This window comes from Cyclospora cayetanensis, unplaced genomic scaffold, assembly GCF_002999335.1.
Source record: "Cyclospora cayetanensis isolate NF1_C8 unplaced genomic scaffold, CcayRef3 CcayRef3_contig_101, whole genome shotgun sequence".
Lineage (NCBI taxonomy): Eukaryota > Apicomplexa > Conoidasida > Eucoccidiorida > Eimeriidae > Cyclospora > Cyclospora cayetanensis.
In genome coordinates this window covers 125,509-147,425 of record NW_020312039.1, presented here as the reverse complement: position 1 = coordinate 147,425, position 21,917 = coordinate 125,509, and the positions used below count along the sequence as shown (strand labels likewise).

The 21,917-nt window shown below is 50.6% G+C and overlaps 4 protein-coding genes across 4 annotated transcripts; 2 read left to right on the top strand and 2 right to left on the bottom strand.

Moving 5' to 3' along the window:
* Positions 1–63: 63 nt before the first annotated feature.
* LOC34622325 (serine-aspartate repeat-containing protein I) lies at positions 64–681 on the top strand (the record flags this gene model as incomplete). Its single annotated transcript, XM_026338139.1, has 1 exon — positions 64–681. A coding segment is annotated over one exon (618 nt), but the record flags the coding sequence as incomplete, so codon positions are not given.
* A 4,334-nt stretch (positions 682–5,015) lies between these two features.
* On the bottom strand, positions 5,016–6,848 carry LOC34622326 (stromal cell-derived factor 2-like protein). The gene is made up of 5 exons (XM_026338130.1): positions 6,706–6,848; positions 6,457–6,508; positions 5,931–6,158; positions 5,515–5,660; positions 5,016–5,199 (listed from the first exon to the last, which is right to left on the bottom strand). Exons 1-5 carry the CDS (start codon positions 6,846–6,848, stop codon positions 5,016–5,018), a joined length of 753 nt encoding a protein of 250 aa, XP_026193915.1.
* A 3,456-nt stretch (positions 6,849–10,304) lies between these two features.
* Positions 10,305–15,217, bottom strand: LOC34622327 (chaperone protein ClpB). Its single transcript, XM_026338119.1, is given in 13 exon segments — positions 10,305–10,421; positions 10,741–10,861; positions 11,163–11,335; positions 11,713–12,033; positions 12,348–12,601; positions 12,740–12,857; positions 13,295–13,354; positions 13,590–13,837; positions 13,840–13,873; positions 13,966–14,149; positions 14,270–14,520; positions 14,660–14,758; positions 15,074–15,217. Coding segments are annotated over 13 exon segments (2,124 nt in total).
* A 2,933-nt stretch (positions 15,218–18,150) lies between these two features.
* LOC34622328 (peptidyl-prolyl cis-trans isomerase ppi1) lies at positions 18,151–19,095 on the top strand. Its single transcript, XM_022735495.1, has 2 exons — positions 18,151–18,595; positions 18,851–19,095. Exons 1-2 carry the CDS (start codon positions 18,151–18,153, stop codon positions 19,093–19,095), a joined length of 690 nt encoding a protein of 229 aa, XP_022590585.1.
* Positions 19,096–21,917: the final 2,822 nt, after the last annotated feature.

Genomic DNA, 21,917 nt, shown 5'->3' with positions numbered 1-21,917 from the left:
GAAGCAACCACGGAGGAGGTTACCACTGAGCCAGCCTCTACCGAGGAAGCAACCACGGAGGAGGTTACCACTGAGCCAGCCTCTACCGAGGAAGCAACCACGGAGGAGGTTACCACTGAGCCAGCCTCTACCGAGGAAGCAACCACGGAGGAGGTTACCACTGAGCCAGCCTCTACCGAAGAAGCAACCACGGAGGAGGTTACCACTGAATTAGCCTCTACCGAAGAAGCCACCACGGAGGAGGTTACCACTGAGCCAGCCTCTACCGAGGAAGCAACCACGGAGGAGGTTACCACTGAGCCAGCCTCTACCGAGGAAGCCACTACGGAGGAGGTTACCACTGAGCCAGCCTCTACCGAAGAAGCAACCACGGAGGAGGTTATTACTGAGCCAGCCTCTACCGAGGAAGCAAGTACGGAGGAGGTTACCACTGAGCCAAGCTCTACTGAAATAGCCACTACGGTGGAGGTCACGACTGAGGAAGGAACTACTGAAGCAGCGTCTACCTGGGGCGGTACCACCAAGGCGGCAGACACTCAGCCACACCCGTCGGAGCCTTGTACCATTATGATTACCGCAACTGTTGACTGTTTTGTCGCTTTCCTCTACAAGATTCTTCCCATGTTGCGCCCCAACGATGCGCAAACAGTTACCGCCAGACTTAGGGGTGCTCATGCTTGAGGAAAGCATCATCCAGTGTGAACCTATTACTGTACCCCTCACACTGGGTGCGACACGCGTCATAATTGGCATTTATTTGACAACCGAATAGTAGTCACTGATCTGCTTGAAACCCTGCGCTTATCTAGGTTTATATCTGGAGGTTTTCAATATAGTTCATGTTTTTTTTTTGCCTTCATTCCATGAGACTGGCTACAGTTTCGTCAGCTTTATGTTTGCTTCGGCGATAAGCACCCTGCTGCCGATTTTTTTGGCCAAACGTCATATGGCGTTCCCTTTCAACAAAAATCGGACGGATGTCACGCTGACCATGCATGTGCAAATTGCTCTTGCTTGAAAAAGCTGTGAGGCGCTCCTCCAGTTCCAACCTAGATATATAAAAATCATTTTCTGATTTCCCTCTCTTACTTTTGGGGAACTCCGTAAGTGTCCCCAAGAGGCTTCCTTGAAAACCCTGCATCCACATTGAAGGCTGCTTAGGTTCTCAAAGTACTGTATCACGATACAATCCTGCGAATCGTCCACTCCATCCAGCCTCATCGTCCTCTGTGGTGTAGGGTCTTCAGTGCTTGCATATTCCGTTTCTGCGTCGCTCACGTTGCTGGCATTCTATCAATTGATTCCTCCACCAGTCTCTACGAGCCGGCTTGCAAGAATAGCTTAGGAATCATTGAAGCAAGCCTGTTGTAAGTCGCTAAAATGTGCTCAGCATACTATGGTGTCATAAATCATACCTGGAATTAATTAAACGCTCCACGGAACGGGAACGCTGGAGAACCGATTTTAATGACATTAAAGATCCTGTTTTCATCCCTGGGCTGGAGAGTTGAGGGCGACAGCGGCACTATTTCTGCCTTTGGGGCAGAAGAAGCTGCTGTCTAGAGCATTTGCAACCACCATAGGAAATGTCCCGAAAAAAGGGATAAAAATCCAAGTGCAGACTGAAAATTGGTGGCACGTACGATAACGAACCAGCACTATGGTATCATTAGCTGGATAATTCGTGCCGACGACAGCTCCACAGTGCGCACACGCAAAACAACAAATTTATTGACTGCTTTCAAGGCGTAGCAAACGAATATCCGAAGATAGCCAGCAATGGAATGAACAGCTTAAAATGCGTCAAGTGTGGGATTGTTGACCCTCCACGAGAGTAAATCTTGGCAATGGTGGAGCGGGGGTCTAATAGCCTTTTATCCTCAAAATTCCATGATCTACTAGACTTTGTTGCTGGGATGCACTTACTGTTTGCGCCGGGGGCCCATTTTACGAAACATTACAAAGTTCCAATCAAGCATCATTTGGAGGCTCCTTGTGCTGCGCAACGAAAGCAATGCAGGAGTGACTTGAACCATGCTATTTGCTTTTATGGAGTCATGGAAACCCTGATACATGTGCTAAGCTCTCCAGGTGTCTGCGTTGAGCATTAAGCTTGCTCTTTTCTGCATGACCATGGTTTCCCGCACCCAACTAAAAGTACCTCTCAAAAGCTTTTTTTTTTGGAGATCCTTGTCTCCTGGAGTATTGAGATCGACTACCCAATTACTCATTATTAGTTTCAAGAGTTTTTAGAGGCGAGTTCAATTTTTGTCCTCCTGCACGATCCCGATATATGGGCATTTTATAGGAGCTCCCTGCAGGGCAAGCTGGCACACGAAGCAGCATGTATTGTCTTCTTTCCCTTTTGCTTGCCACTTCTTAATGCGCTGTAGAGCCATGCTGCTTATATAAGATACTTTTCCGTTCGTGAAGCACATGTGGGCTGCCCTTTTTCCCACTGGCACCGAACTCACAGGCAAGAGAGCGCCTCATGCTTTAGCACCTTACACAATGCGAAGCTTCGCACCTGATTGGCTTGAACGGTTGCAGCATCAGGCAAAGCAGTTTCATCCCCTGGATACTCTGTTTGTCGCTTTGAGAGCACAAGTAGAAAGCGGCACTTTCGATCCAGCGCAGCATGAATTAGAAATACCGGCCCCACATTCTGCCTGCTACATTGGGCGCGCGGGACCGAAATAATACAAGGGTTGTCTTGCGGCAAGGCGATAGCTGAGGGTGGCTGTGGAATCGGTGCCATCTTCCTTCGACAAGTATATGATGGTTCACGCTCCCTAGCGCGTCCTGCTGGCGATACTTACGATGACTAGAGATAATAGAAGGCTACGGAAATGCCACCTTTTGTCGAGCTTCGTTTCATGACAAGAAAAAGCGCGAGAAGGGGGGAGAGAACACTTGTCGAGGCGAACACACTTTTGATTACTGCATCCTTTCCGCTGTCCTTCATCTCTTTCGTCTCGGGCAGAGGTAAAGCAGCCGCGCCTGTGTGTTACATGTTCTTGCACAACTGGATTAGGGTTTTAGGAACCGCGTGAGAGCACCCCCTCATTGGATATGCAGTCGTGCACCGGTGCCAATATCCCTTCTTCCAAAGATGTGACACCCCTCAACCGTACTAGTGGGTAAGCCTGAGGACACTGGGGCCGTGCTCGTACCAGCAGAGGCTTGCGGATTGGCATCATGGAGAGGCTCTTGCTGTATTAGGAGCCCTGTACTTTCTGCTTACCTGGAATCCATACAACACATATGTCCCTTGTGTTTGGGGCAACACTTATTGGTTCTTTCAGGCCCTAAAGCTCGTTCCCGTAGACCTCTGACTAAGTGCCCCTGTGGAACTCTCAAAGACAGCCTTCTCCAACTGTAGCAACTACCTATCATTTGATACAGGAGTATGGCAAGTCAAAAGAGGCGAGCTACTGACAAACGTACTTCGAAGGATGAGCGGTAGAGACTGCAGCAAGGAGAAATATCTACTGTACGGAAGTGGCATCATGCGAATCATGATGCGTTCTTGCGAAAAACTCCTCAGGGGGCATTTCCCACGAAAGGCAGTCGGCCACACCTCTACTACTGGTAACTCTCGTGTTTTATTCGAATAGACACATGAGATGCCAGGCGTCGGCCTGGGTACAGAGGAAAACCTTAGTCGTGCGCGTGCAGCATGTGGTCTTAGTCTGGTCGCATGAAGGCTCTGGGGTACGAGTCAAAGAGATGGCCACAACCTTTGCAGAATGCGTCAGTGTTGCAGAAAACGGTGATGTAGTAGTAGTACTAGGTCCACAGATGCATACGATAAGAGTCACAGCTAAGTTTTGAAGAATGTGCTTGAGATAGAGCCGAAGCACAAATGTGCGCATTGGCAGGCAAGCTCCATAGAGTAGTACCTCCTGGTTATCGAAATGCCTCTATCTTCGACTGACGTTATATTTCTAGTTTCTAAAGTTAGTGGCCTCCTAATTTCCACCCATCATGCGGTAAGTCGGAAGCTGCACAGCAGCTCCTGCTTTGAGAAGTACACTTTGTTGAAGATACCAGGCACAACGGTCGTTGGAGGATCCATCAATTTGTCAAGCTGTTTTGGCTTCAATTACGTACGTGTTAAGCACGCGGTTACTTTCCTTAAGACTGGTCCTCGATGCCTTTGCATTGACGTATTGCACTGTGCTTGGTGATTACGGAGCTAAACACTGCGTTTCGGATTTTTATTCTCAGAAGACGGCTTTAGAAACCAAGGCCTAATGCCCCACAGGTTGCATTCAGGCAGGACGTATGCATGTATTAGCTCTATCCTTACGCGTTTCTTCTAGAACGACGGCCTGTATCCGCAAGGTAGGCCAAGACTAGAGAACTCGCACAAATCCGTTTCCTTCGACCTATTGGTTGCGCCAATACATAGTGTGTCTTTTTCACCCACCCTTATCGCAGGACAGAATAGTTCATTGTACTCAGTCGGACATTTAGGCACGTCACATGTATTGGGATCCCCTATGAGATTTTCCGACACTGCTCCTCCTTAAAAGGCGGTAACAATCGTTTAACACAGATTTGAGAGCTTCGCGTTGCGCTTAAGAAGGAAGACCAGCCAAATGGCAGCCAGAAGCATCAAGTAGCTTATAGTAGCATGTGTGCCATAGAAAGTTTTAACACCCTCTTGGCCCATTGTCGTGATTTTCTGTCGCGAATGCTGGCTTTCAGCCACTGTAAGACTTTTAGCTGAAACGAACACAGCTACGTTCGTGATGCTGTTGAAAAGAATGTTGTTTTGACATACAAGGCACTCATAACCACCGAACCCTTCGCAGGCATCTAAGAGAGGACAATGAAGGCCTAATGAGTATGACCCTTTAAGTCTCAAAGCCTCCTTGCGCTGCAAATGTGCCTACAAAGCTCTATCGTGCCCTACTTCTGTCCTTCCGATGCTCGCCCTTCTTCCCGTGCCGCTATCTGTGCATCTTGTTTCGCATTTCGCGCTGCTCTCAGTACTTCTTCCGTTTCCATCAGAGTTCATCGTGAAGGCCGTTTTCTTCAGTCTCTCCTTCGGCAAAGAAGAGAAGCTGCGGCTGGGCGGTCCACGAGTCCGCTGGCTGCTGCCAAGACCAAGAAGAGGGGCGTCCCCGCACAACAGAGACCTCGAGGTGGCCCGCAATAGGACAGCCTCTCCCGCAGTTGCTGTAGCTGAAGCTGCAGAATACAATGCACATCAAATGAGAGGTGCCTATGGGCAAGCGTTCATTTTTCTCAAAAGCGGAATCCAGCGATCGACGGCACAAACAACCCTATCCAGATGCAGCAGAAAGCAACCCAAAACATGAGTTCAAAGATATATTGGTTGAAGGGCGCCAATGAAAGAAGTAGGCACTTTCAAGCCTCTGAAATCTATGTCATGACGATAGTCCGACGCCTCGTCTTCTTGGCAGCGCTCAACAGGGAATCCACCTGGCGCAGTGGGGAAGTCGTCAATATTCATCATCTACCCAAAGCCAAAATGGTGCTTACGCGTGCTGCTGGGAGGCCTGAAGGTTGGCGCCTAGGAGCATGTTTCGCAGTTTCACAGGGTGGCCCACTCGCCACACGTCTCCGTCACCCGTGCATTCGACGACAAACCGAGAGTCCCTGCCCTCAGGAACTAAGGCCGCGCCGACCTGCAGCATTAAACAATGAACCAGCACTAGCAGCGCCGCTCATGAACTCCGGATACGGGCATGTGATACAATGACCACAGGGTAAAACCGTGAGGCATGGGAAAAATTAGACGACGAGCAACCCCCAAGAGGGGCACAACTGGATGCGGCAAGCGCAGCTCCACTGCCTAATAAACTCAAGAGGGTGATCGGGCCAGTGTCAATAGGCAGCCACAAAAGAACAGTAGGTAGAAATACCAAATCCGGGAAATCGTTTTACTATGGCCTTGCCTCGTGGTTCGGTGAGAGAGGGGCCTCTGCAGGTCCAGTCCTCAAGAGGGCCTGGCTGCCTACGTGTTCGAGAACAACAGAGCTGCCGCAGCGCACAGGAACTCCGGCGCCGACTGTGGGAGGAGGAGAGCCAGCTGGCTGCTGGGGGTCCAACGGGGAGGGAGCAGGAAGGGCTGCAGCGCGCACCGACCAGAGGGACGCGGTTGCATCCGTTGCTGGCTGGGCAGTCTGCGCCATCAAGACAGACAAACGGTAGTGTTCGGCTCGCTATGCCCGCAACTAGGGAGAGGAGCACTCTCTTTGGAATGCGCAAGTAGGGCAACAAAGTCGCAAACATAGAAAAAATTGCGGGAAGATGCAGCCTACATGCCGCCAGTGCAACCTTCCTAGGTAAAAAAGTCAGATGATTTCAAAATCGAATACATGCAAACTGGAGGCCATGCAGGCCGAAATACCAAACAACAGGAGATTATTCAATAAGTATCGTGGGAGAAAGACAAGGCACGTTTGACGGTGCTGTACGCACCACTGCTTGACCAACAGAGCCCGAGCCCCAGGAAATCTTGCCCGAGTACAGCCTGAAGAGAAGCAGACAAAGAGCTTTGTCGCATAATCTCATGGCGGCAGCCTTCTCTGCGAGTGCAGTAGCTTCGGTAGTGTAAACACAGGCTACCGCAGCAGTGCACACCCGCAGAACGCAGGATTCAAGGCCTTAGTAGCAGCAGCAGATAGAGGCTGTTGAATCCGGAAGGCAAGAAAGCGCATGCGCGCTCACTTATGTCCTGATGCTTCGTGAACAAGGGCAATGGCGCTGCCGTAAGTTACTGCTCGTGGAGCTCCCTGCGCCTCACGGCTATTTGTGGCGCATACGGCTGCTATAATACAGGCCAACAGGCAAATCCTTCCACCTAAAGCCATCTTTTGCGGTCGAGCGTCTGGTTTAGGTGCTGCAGGCTGCGGCCGAGGCAACAGGGAAGAGGACCAGCGAAGAACAAAAGGGGTAGCAGGCGGGAAACGGAGAAATCGCCACCTCTAGCAGACTTTGGAAAGGCGAAAATATGAAGCAGAAGAATATAGAGGCAGCGGACCCTCTAAAGCCTTGAAACTGACGTGTCTGCGAATACACTGGGAGGCGAACTACTGCTGCACTGTTCTAGCCAGTTGCATTGCCATGTCTTTGTTCCTGCTTTCCCATGAACATAGATCAGTCAATATCTTCTAGTTGATAGAAAATACATTGATCTAGTCGCCCCTTGTGCTCCGTGAACCAACTGTCCGCTTCTTTCTTACTGCTGAGGCAGCACCGCATGCGCAGCGAGTTGTATATCTGAAGATGGGGCGGGAGGGCAGTTCATCGTTTCGATTTACAGCAAGTGGTAAGAAAGGGGTTTCGGTTGTCAATCACTGTAGCTTTGCTAGACCCTCGAGCCGAGCACTGGCATTCCTGAACCTCCGTGTACCCCTTCTTGCGACCAACGACGTTCCCTCGCTGCTGTTGAAGCACCCAGAAAGGCAGCATTGAAATCTCCGTCGACTGCTGATATGATATTATCGTGCCCATAAGAAGAGTGTACCGCACACCAGCGTCAAATGCGGTGTTTTATGGGTAATCGTAGCTGTCTCCTTGCCCAGTAGGGCTTGCATTTCAAATCCTTAAGAGCCCTTGAAAACGTGAAAGACACTAGTAGGAAGGCAAAATGGATGATAACAGAACATTTGCGACCGTATTTCCCGTTTGAGCGTGGCAGAAGGACAGAGTCGCTGTGTTTTCACCTAGTCACTCGTTGCCACATAGATCCTAGTCACCGCCAAGCACTTTAACAAAACGCTTATTCCCAGTTCATTTTATATACCTTTTCTCTTGCCGCCTCTTCATTTTTCATGCACAGACAAGCTTTGGGGCTAAAAAGTGGACAGGGCGCGTCATGCGGCAGATATGGACTCCTGTCTATCGATGCACAGGGTGCCTCCTTGCTGAGCGTTTTTCTTCCTCGCTGCCCAGTACCTTTGCCATTATTTTTGACCAAGAATCAGGACCCAGAGACTTACAGACATGCCGTGGGTTTACTATATGGAAAACGGTGCTTTCCCGAGAACGACTACAAGTAGTGCGGTGAGACGTGCCCAGGTGCGCAGTATTTGTCCCAGCAACTGCAAAGCCTAAGCTAGGGTAGCCGCACCGGCACTGTTAGCCAATTCACACCCAGATTAATCGAAGCATTGTTTGGGTGTTCGGGCTGTGCTAGGGAGGGACTCAACTACTCAATGGGAATGAGTTTGAACCCCATTAATCCGCATGGACTTCCCTGAGCAACACGCACTGAGTGATACTAGCCTGATTGAGAACAAAGCCGGCAATACATAGTTGGTGTATGACATAGCTTCTGCGCCACAAAACGCTGGAGTGTGTGCATACGAGAGAAAGGAGGAGCAGGTGTTCAGGTCACGATTTCTCGGGAAAGCGAGACTAGACTACCACCGCTGTTGCCTTGCTCTGTTGCTTCAGCGCAAGGCCACGTTTAACACCGATGCTCGCACGGGAAGGAGCGACTGGATCATTCCAGGAGTAAATTAGGGAGGGGAAAGGGACCAATGGGCCCGTACTACAGAGTTATTGTTGGTCTGCCTTCGTACCTTGCTGCTTCCCCTGTAGACAAAACAAGTGATCTTGAAGGCACTTTTCGAGAAAGCACATAAAATCTAAAGGGCAGAGCGCAAATGCACAGCTTGCGCTTTGCTACTCGGGTCGGTGCTGTTTAGAAGCCAAAACGTAAAATATTATTTGAAGATTTGCGCATTCTCTCCCTCCTTTACAAATCCCTCTACAACCCATGTTTGCTCCCCAGGACGTCGATATGCGTGATGGCTTTCTTAATAGCGCATGTGTGAGGCTGCCCCTTTCACGTGGAAAGGAGAACCGAGCCCGTAGCACCAGCCTTTCTCCGGTGGTCCTGGTGCCGGCCTCCCATGCAATCGTGCACACTTGGACATCGTCTCCAAAGGCCTCAAGCTGACCCTCTACATGTCCATGTGAAAGGCACAGCTCTCAAGAATTTCTCTTTAGGCCCTAGGAAAGCGCGCAGCGCCCCCGCCCGCCCCCATCCCGTTGCATCTTATCCTTCAAAACAAATCAGTGACTCCGCAAATGTGCCTGCAAACAGCTAAGGAGGCATGCCAGGGGTTCGCACCCACGAGGAGTCTTTCGGCTGCAATGCCAAAAATAATTCTCAATGCAGATACCTACGCCGTGTATTCTGCCAACGACCGCTTCCCATCAGAAAACACAGTCAACGGTCCCTCGAAGATGCCAAGCAGTAGAGATGCTCAATGTTTCTGCTTGGAGGCTAGTGCCCACATTCTAGCAGGAAGAGACGGGAATCCGCTCAACTGGTAGAGAACAATGATCAATGTTACGACACCGCAGGCCCCCAACAGATCACCATTATTTCGCCAACCGGGAATACGGCAAAGCACACAAGAATCCCAGAGTCTCGAAACGAAGTACAAGCCGTAACTGTTCCTCACGAGATCTCCGTACCGCGCTGCTAATTCTTAACCCTATTGATTGCCACCGACAGAGGCTAGTTGTGACTTTATACCTACATCCAAGGCTCCACACCAGCGCCAAGCAACAAGGGTGACGACCCCCCCCAGGCTGTGCACACAACAATGTCTGTCTCCATTCTTCTTTGTCTTCTGAACCCCTGGACCCCATGTATGCAAACCTATGACGACCACAACATTTATGAGCTATTCTTTGTCACTTTGGTTGTCAAAAGTAGCACGAGTCTGGAGCCTTGAAATGACCGTCACCGGCACCTTGAGTTCCGCCGGATAATCGTCCGACAGCCAAACAAACAAACTCCCTCAGGGAGCAGAGGAAAGGATGGAGCAGAAGGCCACACTACATAAGAAGGCCGCACTTGAGAGCGCGAGGGTAGACAAGCAGCCAGAAACACTCGATCCCCCGATAACCTGTTGCAATCTCGTAGGCTAGCCAACTTGCCAGATACCCCCGTATGTCATGTGCACTGAAGCTCCCTGGACACGCCATCAAGTAACCTGCCTATTTTGCGTGCGTTTCCCAAAGTTGCAGCGCGATGCCTGCTGAGCACAACTCCCTGCGGGAGATAAGGCCGAGCTGCGTCCGAGCCCAAGAGGAACTTAGGCGTAGCTAGGCACACAATACTAAAGAAGCAGGACTCTCTTTCAACTACAGTTTGAAGCATATATACTGCATGCGTGTTCAGGTAAGTACTCTACTGCCTGTCCGCTTTCCTTGGTACCTTCCCCCCACAACTGGATCCGTTTCGCTCAAGTCCCCTTGGAGGAGCAACAGCATTCCCCAGCGCATGGCTAAGGCGCGCGAGCTCTTCATTCAATGGATTCTTCCCCATCATCCGCATCTTGTGCTTTGGCCTCCTGGGTTACTAGCTTCGTTCCGTATTTTGTTCCAGTCAAGCACGTACCCGTATCGTCCAGCTCGCAGACCTACACAAGAACAGCGGATTGCACAATCAGGGGGTAAGTACCCTTAGAGGTTGTGACTAACCCCTCCGATATAAGAAAACTCGCTGCTTCATCCACAAGACCGACGACCTAATGCTTGGGTTCGGAGTGGTGGAGGGTGGCGACAACATCGAATGCATGGTGTGGGTCCGCTCGAGGCCAGGCGGTGTTCCATGGCGTGTTGTGTCGTTGGAAATGGGGCAAACGCCGCGCAGTGCGCCCAGTCATAGCAGCCAAGTGTCGCAGGAATATTTCCAGCCCGCTAAAGGAAATATGGCCATACACAGAACTGAAGACTTACGATAAGAATAAGCTGGTTGGTGTTGACTTTGGAACGCGCGAGGATAGCCCTGTCTCCTGATTTCAACTTCCCAGAGATCAACAATGGCGCTAGCTTGAACTTGATGTACTTCTCGAGGTATCTGAGGCGCATACAAGAGGAATTTGCACAGCGGCGCCCCAAAGATGCAGAAGTGTCACAAAGACACACAACCTGAAAATGCCGAGGAACAAAGGCCTCTAGAACGCGCCGGGGAGGAAGTATCCTTGGAGAAAAGCATCAACATGCCCTTCAAAAGTCTTAAAACAATTGGGTAGCAGCAGCAAGCACTGCTGGCACGAGGGTGCCTTTGTTGAGTAACCCTGTATGCCACTGGGATTGAGCGCTAAGCAAGGTATGGTTGTTGTGGATCTATCACTACCACGCAAGAGCTAAAGACGCACTTGCCCATTCGCCGGCCACCATACTTGTAGGACCACGCCCTTTCCAAGATGAACTGTATCGCCGAATTCGTGACCCTGAAGTCGACTCCCTTGCTGGCCATGCTCTGTACGAGGGCAGCCAGTTTTAGGCCAAGCACACCCTTCATCGCTTGCTCGTTCAGTGGCTCAAAAATCTGAAGATAGCAAAGTCTAACGGAACAAATGCATTGGGCTTACGATAGCGACTAACCGATGGTTCAGCACACCCAGCAGGCTCATGAACCGAAGGATAAGGCAGCACAATGTCCAAAACTGCCTTGACTGCCGGATAAGCGGACACCCATGTATGCATACATCTCCTCCAGCGCCAGCTGCTTTACTAAGCAAAGATACTTTCAGACACCAAGGGTATATATTTGCATTCGGCAGAAACAGTCTTTCTTCATGAACAAGAATGAATCCTTCAAGTTCCGTACTAGCCTAGTAGCTCGTGTGGATTTAAATGTGCGCGCACGTGTGTGTCTGCATATATATGCATGTACATATATATCTGCGCGTCTCAGTGGCTTACAATGACTTCACTCATTCTACCAATAACTTGGGGCTTGAAATATCCAAAGACCTCCTTGAGCACGTTTTGCCTCATTCTCTTTAGCACGTCAGACGGCAACTTTCCGGGAATTTTGAAACTTCCGGAAGCGCCAGCGCCACCCTTCCCGCCTTCGTCGCTTGTAGATGGGCCAATAGCCTTATTGCCCACGGCGATTGCGCGGGCCTCCTTATAGCCATCGAGAATAAATTGCTGCCCAATGTTGGAGGTAAGAATGATCAGGCAACTGGTGAAATCCACGCGGTTGCCCTTAGAGTCTGACAAGTGACCCTCGTCCAGCATCTGCAGGGAACAAGAGCAGGAAAAGCAAATCACAGCGCTTACAGATTTGCCAATAGGGCGTAGCAGGAAAGAGAAAGAAACGCCTTCCCAAGCTTGCCTAATGCAAGGCACAAAGGAGCGAGACAGACGGGCAACAGGACTCACTCACACAGACGTAACGCGGACAGACACAGGGGGAAGCAGATGTGTACGTGTGGATCTAAGCACTTTGACATATACTGGCGAGGAAAGGGATTGTTGACGACACAATATTTACTGGCAAGGAAGGCAAAGACACGGAGTTTTTTAGGGGAAGGAGGGCTCTTCAGACATACGGGCAGGAGGAGCGACCAGAGATTTTTGTGTGCATTTTCTGCTTCGTCGAAGACGATGACGCTGTGGGGCTTCTGCCTGACTGCTTCCGTGAGCTGGCCACCCTCATCGTTACCCATATACCCCGGGGGAGGTCCAATAAGACGGGAGATGCTGTGGGCTTCTTGATACTCCACCATGTCCAAACGAATCAAATTCTTTTCTGAGTGGAACATTTCTTGGGCGACTGCCTTCGCCAACTCTGTCTTACCAACACCTAAGCAAAAAGTAGTGGATGACGCCAGACAAGAACCAGAACGTTTTCGGTTGCCACTATATGGAAAAACTACATCTCCCCAGAGGACACGAATACAGAAATGGCAGGAGGGGAAGGGAGGGGGGGGCATCAGCAGACCAGAAGAGCCAAGGAACAAGAAGGATCCCAACGGTTTGTTTCTTGGACTGAGGCCGGCGCGTTGGATCGCCAGGGCGTCAGACACCGCCTTCACCGCCTGGTACTGGCCCACCACTTTCTGCACCAGAAACAGCCCTCTCGGTGCAATTGCACCATATGATAAAGACATCGACATACAGAAGCAGCAAAAGCAGGATAAATCGGCTCAAAGCAGCAGCGAACTCTCACCAGAGACAGAATATCTGCGAGCCGGAGAACCCTTGAGATCTCGTCCTCCGTCATCTTTCCCATGGGAATGCCGGTCCAAATGCTGAGGATATGTGCCACATCGTGTACCGTCAGCTCCAGGCGCTTTCCACCCTGCGCAGACAAAGCACAAGTCAGGAGGTAAAGGCCATCCTTTTCTTTGGTCAGAGGGCACAGAAGAATACGCAGACCTAGAGGTCCATGAGCGATCCGCAGCAGAAAAACACGCGAAAAGAGAGGATGAAGAAAGATGGAGAGAGTACGAGAGCCATAACAGGAAAATATGAGAAGAGGGGAGGAAAAGCTTACTGCAGTGAGGGCCTCTAGCGCTGCAAGTTCCTCTCTCATGGCCTTCAGGTCCTCTTCCGTCTGTGCAAGCACGCAAGACACAAGGCCTAACATACGGAGGCATGTTTAGGCAGAAGGGGTGAGAGGCACGCAACATCTTGGTATGCAGCGGCACGGAGGGAGAGAGAGCATCAGATGGAGAGAGAGAGATAAACTGAGCTAGCCATTTGATCAGCGGTAGCAAGTTGCGTGGGTCCACAACTGAAAGGGTACTAATAGTTCCCACCAAAGTGTTTCCTTGTGAAATCCTGCTTACGGTCTCGGAGCCCTGCATTTCCGCTGATGAAATTTTCTTCCTAAGCAGGACGAGCTGCTTGTTGTAAGACACCTTCTTCCACGAGCAGGATTCATCTAAAAGGTCTATTGCCTTGTCGGGGAATGAGCGCTGCTTTACGTATCGGTCACTCAGGTTCACGATTTGGTCGATCACCTCCTCGGAGATATCTACATTGTGAAACTGCTCGTAGTGATGCCTCAACCCCAGCAGGATTGCTGGTGCAAACACATACGCACACGTAGACCAATAGACCCATCAGGCAGCTTTTGGAAAGCCACAGCCATTTACCGCACAAACTCATGTATGCAAAAAAAGGACAACAATGAAATCACGCAACAAAAGTTTGGAGGTACACAAATAAGGGTATCAAAAAAATAGAAGTACACAGTCCTGCATCGAAAGCAGCCACAGCTGGTGGCTTACACATGGCGCTCTCCTTTGATGGGGCTTCCACGACGATATTTTGAAATCGCCGGCAAAATGCGGCATCCTTCTCGATGTGCAGTTTGTACTCCTCAAGCGTAGTGGCACCCACCAGCCTGCGCGCATGTACACAAGAACAAGGTGGCAGCATAGGCCGCAAGAAGCGGTGAGAGGTCAAAGCACCGACAGAGTTACAGGTAAGCAGGCTTTGCTGCCTCATGCCTTGTCTTGCTTACACAATGTCTCCTCTGGCGAGTGGCACCTTGAGGATTTGTGTGGCATCCGAGGAGCCAGCGGCCTTGCCTGCGCCGACGAGAGAGTGGATCTCGTCGACAAATAGAATGACACTCTTCTTATGTTCCTGCAAGTAACTGATAATCTCCTTCATCCTCTTTTCAAACTCTCCACGCATGGACGTGCCGGCGGACAAATTGAGCAAATCCAAAGAAAAGATGCGGCGTCCACGCAATGCCCTAGGCACTGCTCCCTGCATCCCAAACAAGCAGCTATAACAAGCTCGAACAGCAATCGTCAGAGGTCACCAAAACGTACTTCGCGAGCATGCGTACACACAAGCTACCCTAGGAAACCCTGAACTATACACGCGACATACCACCGGTACTCACTTCAATAATGCGCTGAGCAAGGCCCTCAATAATGACTGTTTTTCCAACGCCAGGCTCCCCGATGAGGAGGGGGGCCTTTGTCATCATGCGGCTCAAAATCTGAGGAACAAAACATGACCACCGGAAAGAAGCGCACTGCATGCACATTATGATGGCTAGAAGAGGCACAGCAGAACCTGCACAGCCTGTTTACACACCCGACGCGCGTAGCTGCTTCCTCCCCCTCACAGCATTGTGCCACCGTTGCCAACCCTCATACACACTCCATACCCACGAGGCACTAGGCACGAATGAGCTACTCCCGAACCGGACGCAAAAACCCCATGGAGCTCCTCTTCTCTGCCTCCTTCCCTCCCTCCTCCTATACATTCTCTGTGTGCCTCTTGGCCTCGGGGCTCATCTCATGGGTAGTACCTGAGCGATTCTGTCAATTTCGTCCTGCCTGCCAATAACAGGCTGCAACCTCCCATTTCTGGCCTTTTCTGTAAGGTCTTCTCCGTACTGACTTAAGTCGAAGTCCTGAGACACGTGATGAGTGGTGCCCGAAGTTACCGGCATCGGCGTGTTCTTGTATGCCAGCGCCAACTCGCTGCAGCGACACGGAGCCTTAGACAGATGAAAGGGTCTACACCCTGAGGAGGAAACCGCTAAAACCAGTAGCAGAGAGAGAAACGGAGGCTAGAGGGTAATCAGGAGGTCTTGGGCAAAGAGCAGGCAGAACGCTAGCCGCACACGGGTGAACTCTGAAATTGCTGCGTGGCTTGAAGCATGAAGCTTACTCCTTAAAGATGTCAATATCGCAACCACTATTCAAGAGAATCTTGTAGAATGTAGGGGACTGCAGGAGTACGAGAAAGACGTGCTGCATCCCGACAAGGGCGCCTTCAGCCGCCGCCATTCGGTGCGCACGCAGAAAGACCTCCAGCACTGCCGGGGTCAGCTCCGCTTTCCCAAGGGGCACGGTAACCTGCGAACGCAGCACAGGCAGCCGCAACAGCCGTGAGTCATACACTCGCGTGCAAAACTGGCGCCGTAGGAAGTGTTGGGGGAGCTGTATATACGGGTGCAATGCAGCAGAGACGCCAACAACACGAGAGATAAGAGAACTGTTTCCAGTTGTGCAAATTCTTGTTTCGCAACGCAGGCTTAATGAAGTTCTGGTTATCTGCAGTGTTATTGCTGCACTGCCGTGTTGCGCGTATGGCCACGCATGAGTGCCACTATAATACACGCAGCGCGTCGGGTGTCTACTATCAGGCACCAAGCAACACGGACAAACCCACACGCTACGGAGTAACCAGAGGCGTGGTGGGAGCAAGGGCAAGTTCAAGCGAGTTGCTAATAAGGCTAGTTCAAGAAACAGCACAGCACATGCCCTTTCCTTGGTATTTTCCCTGCTGCATGGGTAAACCAACGGCACCGCCCGGCACCTGCGGACTGTACTTACAGGCGTGCGGGGGAGCCGAGTAAGGACGTTCTTGACTATACCCCTAACCTGTGTAAAATCGCCTTTGCACCGCGTGATTACCTCCCGCGGAGCTGCAGCACAAGAGACACCACGGTACACGAAGGGGCAGACAGTAAAGTTCTCTTCGAGAGTATAGCGAGAAAAATATATAGCTTTCGGCATCTAACTGGGAAGGCTGGCTGCTGAAGGACACGTGAAAGGCTCATTTCTTTGCATATACATGTTGTTATAAGCAGAGTAGAATAGGCGCGGGGAAGATAGCAGCCAAGCGTATGAAGGTTCGAGGGGCGTCACACGATCCCCCACTCTCATTCACGGTGCCTGAAGATGCGTGCGTTCATCCATGCAAGCAGTAGGTACCCATGCATGACCAATTGTACGAACGTTTACATCCACGAAGCATGCAGGGGTGTACACACGCAGCTGTGGGCCCCAAGGCTTCTCACTTTCAAGCCTCGAGCCTTCCAAAAGGACCATGATTAGGTGGGCGAGGGCGATTCTGTCATGATGCATGTGCCACGCAAAAACATCCATCGTCTCCACCATAAGCTGCACATCGAAATTGAGCTCCGAAGGTGCGCGCTGCAGTCGCAAAAGCAATGCCAACAAACGCTCGTAGAGCACGTTAGGCGCTTTGCCGTCCTGTAGGCCAACAATGCAGGGGAAGGAGCATCTCGCCCTCCTCCGAGTCGGATCCTCTTCGAGCACGCTGAGTCTAGGCCACCCACATTAGCGGTAGGAATGACCACAAGCACAGCCTAGATGGAGGCAATGCGGGCCCTCTGTGTGCAGCTTCTGCATCCGCGAGTTGCTGTACTGGCCATGAGTAGCACCAGAAAAAATGCCAGCACGATGTGATGCCCCAGCCCTCTGACTGACCTGATCAGGGGTTGGCCTTAGTGGTAAACTCGCTGAAACCTCTTGCATGTCATTGCCGCCACTAAGCAGCAACAGCGCCAATGACGCCACCCTCCGCAGCCACCGCAACATTTTGCTGCCACTCCTGCTACAGCTGCCACTTTGAATGCACCCCAGATTGGCTGCTTAAGAGAGGGGAACGCAGGAGGTTCAGGGCCTCCCAAAAGCTTCTCTAGCGAGGGCTGCTGCTCTATTTCAGTCGCTAGGAATGCGGCGAGCTGCATAAGCTGCTGCCCCTGTCGCTTGCTCCTGTACTGCCGCAGCTAAGTGCTAATGCACCGCTTATTGTGAGGAACGACAAGTGGACGCCAAATAAATGCCATTGGCTATTGCAGAGGCTGCAGTTCCCCTAAGGCTCTTCAGCTGCCTCGAGAGGCGCTCGGCCTCCTCCGGCGGAAGCAGAGACGCAAAACTCGGTTGGAGGGGGAACGAGGAAAAACAATGGAATCATAAAAGGAAGGATGAAGTCAAACTATAAAAGCTTCAAAGCAAAGTGCAAGACAGAAACCAGATTATGTAGTATGCGCGTCCGCTCTTCCACCTTCCGCTCGATGCAACTGCTCCTATACTGCTACTGGTAATGCTGCTGCTGCTGCCGCTCCTACTACTGACGGGTCCAAATTGGCTGCGCGCATGCATTTTAAGCTGTTGGTGTTCCACTTAATCCCTTTATTATCATCAAAACATACGCGAGAAGCATAATCCGCTCTATCCATCTACTCTTGCGAATCCGTTTATCGCAGGGGATCCCGTCTTCGTCGTCCTCTGCTGAGAGAGCCCCAAGAGAGGCTCTAAAGCGGGCCTTAGTAGGCAATCAAAGTTCTCTCCTCACTCTCGTAACTTTTTAATGTGCTAGGCTGCTTCTACCCCGTTGCTGTAGCAGGTGGCAGCTTAGCAGCAAGACTAGCAGGAGGTGCAGCAGCTTGTTTTTAGGGAAGTACGCATGCAACAGAAGATCTGCCTAGCCCTCCTCTAGAACCTTGTCACCCGGGAAGCAGAGGCCCTGACGCCTTGTTATGTGACACGCCGCACCGCTGTAGCTCCTTCCACCACGCCTGTTGTCGCGAATCGTGGACTTCTTCGTGTCTGTATTCGCGTCTTGAGGATGTTTGCTCTAGCGGAAACCCGTCGGACGCGTGGCACTGCACACGCAGAGGATTCAGATGGACAGCAGGGTTCTCTTGGCGCCCTTGTGTCTCAAGGTCCCTCCTCATCGTCCTCAATCTCGTCACTTTTAGACTCATTGGATGCGTCAGACTCGGCTGCAGTGGAAGCGGCAGTAGAGGCAGTTCGCGCTTCTGGCGCGCTTCTTTCATCTCGCCGGGTCTGCCTTCATACGACGATTGGAGATATACACCTAGAACTTTACTGGTGTCACGCGCCGCGGGCTTGCATCAACTTCTTTCTTCTTGCAAAGACGGGATGCTACGATGGAACAGTTTTCCACAGAGTCTGCCAGGGGAGGTGGGCGCAAGGAGGAGATCCAACGGGAACCGGAAGGGGGGGAGTTTCTATTTTCGGAAAGTCATTTGTGGATGAAATACATCCAGGTGCAGAAGCAAGAAAGGGCAGACAACGATAATCGAGACCTAGAGGGTTTTTTTTTTAGATCCCTGACAATGTTGATTAGAGGGATCTGTATTCGTACTGCCCGATCAGCTAGAAAGTGCCTTTTTACTGCGATATCTGGGCGCTTATTGATAGTCTTGTTTCTTATGGATCCTGCCTACGGTTCCTTGATCGTCAAGGGGTCATCAAACCACAGAATGCTTGCGATTTAGGTTGCCTCTGGGTTAATGCTGCAGAACTACGCCACACAGGCGCAGGTGTACTGACGATGGCAAATCATGGACCCAACACCAATACTTCGCAGTTCATTCTACTGCTTGGGCCGGCCCCCACGTTAGACGGGAAAAGCACCATCTTTGGAAGAGTATGCGGTGGCATCCATACTCTTAAGAAACTATCATTGGTTCAGACTACCAAGACGGACAGACCGCTGCATGATGTCAAGATCATCAGGGCTTCTGTAGCGGAGTCAGCAGACTGATATGCTTGCGGTATGAGCCTACCCTGTTGCCTGTTGCTATTTAGAAGCTACGCGAAAGAATAAGACTCAGGTCTCTTTCCTGCCATCTTTAACCTTTGTTTCCGTTTCACAACGGAAACATTTGAGGGACTCTAGTAACTCCCTTGTGTTGGTTTCCGGTGTATGGACTGTTGGTCAACTGGCTAGCTGTGCAAATTTCAGGTTTTTCGACTGGAAAATTACGTGCTGTAGCTGACGATGTGGGCAAGACTAGAGGCCTGTAATGGTGGACCCCGATGCACTGCGGCTACATTCTGCAGGCTGCCTTCAGTATAGAACCGATTTCATCAATACAGTAATGTGTAGCATCTTGGGTATCAATTTGGTACAGGAAGATATATATATGGAGAAGTCCCTGTTTCCCCTGTCGAGGGGTTGAGGCAGCGGGCAAGATAAATGAACCACATGCAGAGGAAAAGCCGACTAGGGTACACAAAACGAACCAGAATACAAATAAGACGCAAATGAGATCACAAAATACAAACGCAGGAAGGCACGATTGCACAAATGCATGGTATCACGAAGAGCGCCAAGACGCCTTTGTGGTCCACCTAAGGGAGAAAGTCACTGAGTTTTACACGATGAGGCTTCCCCCAATGACGCGTTGAGGCCAGCATTAGAGACGAAAAAAAGGATGGACCACTGTTGGCACTGCCGGATTTGCAAAGGACGCCTCGTATGTTGTCACCTCTTGAGGCTTCTGCACACAGTTCGGAGCTAGGTAGGTTTTCTGCTATGCTTGCGTGCGCTTTCTAAAATTGGAGTGGCGCTCCAAACCGTACAGCTATCATTTATTGATGGGTACTTCCTTCAAAGAGCATGGATCAGGGATGTGTACCCTGTCGCCCTCTGAGACGAGGCCCATTGCCATCTCAGCGGCTTCGCTACGCCTGCACTGTGCCAAAAATGGAAACGTGCATTTAGAAGCCTGTAGTTCTGAGTATTACGCGTGAGATGTGTGCGTAATCCTGGTTCTACTGAATGCCGATCGCAGTCTTGATGTCTCGGCATCCGTTGCATGAAGTGCGGAGTGCCAAAACGAACGAGCTTATGGGCGCCATAATCAGGGTCACCAGAAGGGGAGCTACACGCTGCTCACCCGTTTGGTGGACTTGTAGTCTACGCTGGTAAATCACCCTTCTCAATTAGACTGTCTGCTGTCTTTGCTCCTCATCAGAGTAATTTAGATGTGCGTTCATGCGTCACACCATCAGCGAGCATTGTGGTGTTGTCTTGCCATCATTCGAGCACACCCTAGCTTTAGGCCTTGCGATCTCGTTTCATGCGCTGCGTGCTGTTCTATACGCCGGTATGTATTAGTAGTGCTTTTGCTACAATGCCTGCTCCAGACTGACTAGAAGCGGTGGCATGTCCTATAGATCAATATCTCCTCTGCTTTCAGTACACAGTGATGTGTCGCGCACGTCGAAGAACAAGCGCAGATTCTCTCGTCTGGGGTGGTTTTTGGGTTGATGCATAATTCACGCCTTCCGATTGCCCGAGGAATAGTAACTTCCAAGCAGTCGCTCTGTAATAGTGGCCCGTGTCAAGGCAGGCTTCGGCTCGCTACAAATGGGGCGTACTCTTTGCGCAGACAGATTTGCTTGCCGAGGGAAGGGAAAAGAAGTGTGATTTTCTTAATGATAAGCAACATCTACAACAAACTCTCCTATTCAAACCTCTCTCACGTTGTTATTTGCAAATGGACCTGTTTAAACACTTTTGTTGAAGCGTAACGTGCTGGCGCTTAATTCGTTAGGTAAAATGTAACCATATATTTCGGCGAGTGAACGTCGGACAGACAATTTTGGTTGGGAATCGCACACGCAGGTTGAGAGATAACATGAAACAGCTGCCTTATTTATGGACCTAATGAACCTTGCTGGCATGCTACGGCAATGCTAAAGCGTTTTCCACAGACCTATCTGTATGTTGAAAGAAGAATCCAGGTCAAGATAACTGCCGCACTGACTTGATGTATTCTTACATATATGGCAGCTCGCGCCCTCACATTCGATGAACTTGAAGGCTAACACTGCACAGGCAGGCGCTTTTCACCTATCTATTAGTGAACTACATCACCACTGGGTTTTCGACAGCTAAGAAAACGGGGCACAGTCGGCCTACGCACATAAGGAGGAAGACTGTACGTACATGCATGCACATTGTGGCGAAGGAGCTTTTCGAGTGTTCCCGAGGCTTCTTCGGAAGAAACTAATGCTTTCCGGTACCGTGCGGATGAAAAGGGGCTTTTAAGGAAAGTAAAATCACTTGGAAGAGAGCCGGCTGATCGTGTCGATAATTGAGATGCAGAGCACGGCTACAAACGCACTGGTTTCTGACATCTGCCGACTCCATGTAAAGGTGGTTCACTAACAAAAAAAGGAATTCGGGTAAAACGCTGCAAGGAACTCAACGGTGTGAGTCGTTGCAACATGAGGCCCGTGAAAATCCCCACCGCATTTTACAAATGAGGCGCGAGTAATTGACAGGATTCTCGTCTTGATTCTATGTGGATAGCAGTGATTGCCCCTTTCATCGACCCTGTGAAATATTGCACTCAATGATAAATAACAAGTGAAACTTCAAGGCGCAGGATAAACATACGCTCCTATCAAACGATATCATTTTCAATATATGTTTTGAAGACAGCTGCTTATCTGGAAGCGGATGCAACAGCGCGCATGGATGTATACGGCCGCGATCTACCCGTTCAGATCTGCGCTAGGTTAGGTTCAGCTAGTTATTTCCATGTGCAGCTCTGCGTCTGCAGTATACGAGTA

Excerpts from the sequence above, each read along its gene's own strand:
- LOC34622326 (XM_026338130.1), bottom strand. The coding sequence starts at position 6,848 with ATGGCTTTAGGTGGAAGGATTTGCCTGTTGGCCTGTATTATAGCAGCC. Across the intron at positions 6,509-6,705 it reads CACGAAGCATCAGGACATAA|GCTGTACTCGGGCAAGATTT; the intron begins GTGAGCGCGCAT and ends GCTTCTCTTCAG. Across the intron at positions 6,159-6,456 it reads GCTCTGTTGGTCAAGCAGTG|ACTGCCCAGCCAGCAACGGA; the intron begins GTGCGTACAGCA and ends TTGATGGCGCAG.
- LOC34622328 (XM_022735495.1), top strand. The coding sequence starts at position 18,151 with ATGTTTGCTCTAGCGGAAACCCGTCGGACGCGTGGCACTGCACACGCA. Across the intron at positions 18,596-18,850 it reads TGTGGATGAAATACATCCAG|AACTACGCCACACAGGCGCA; the intron begins GTGCAGAAGCAA and ends TTAATGCTGCAG.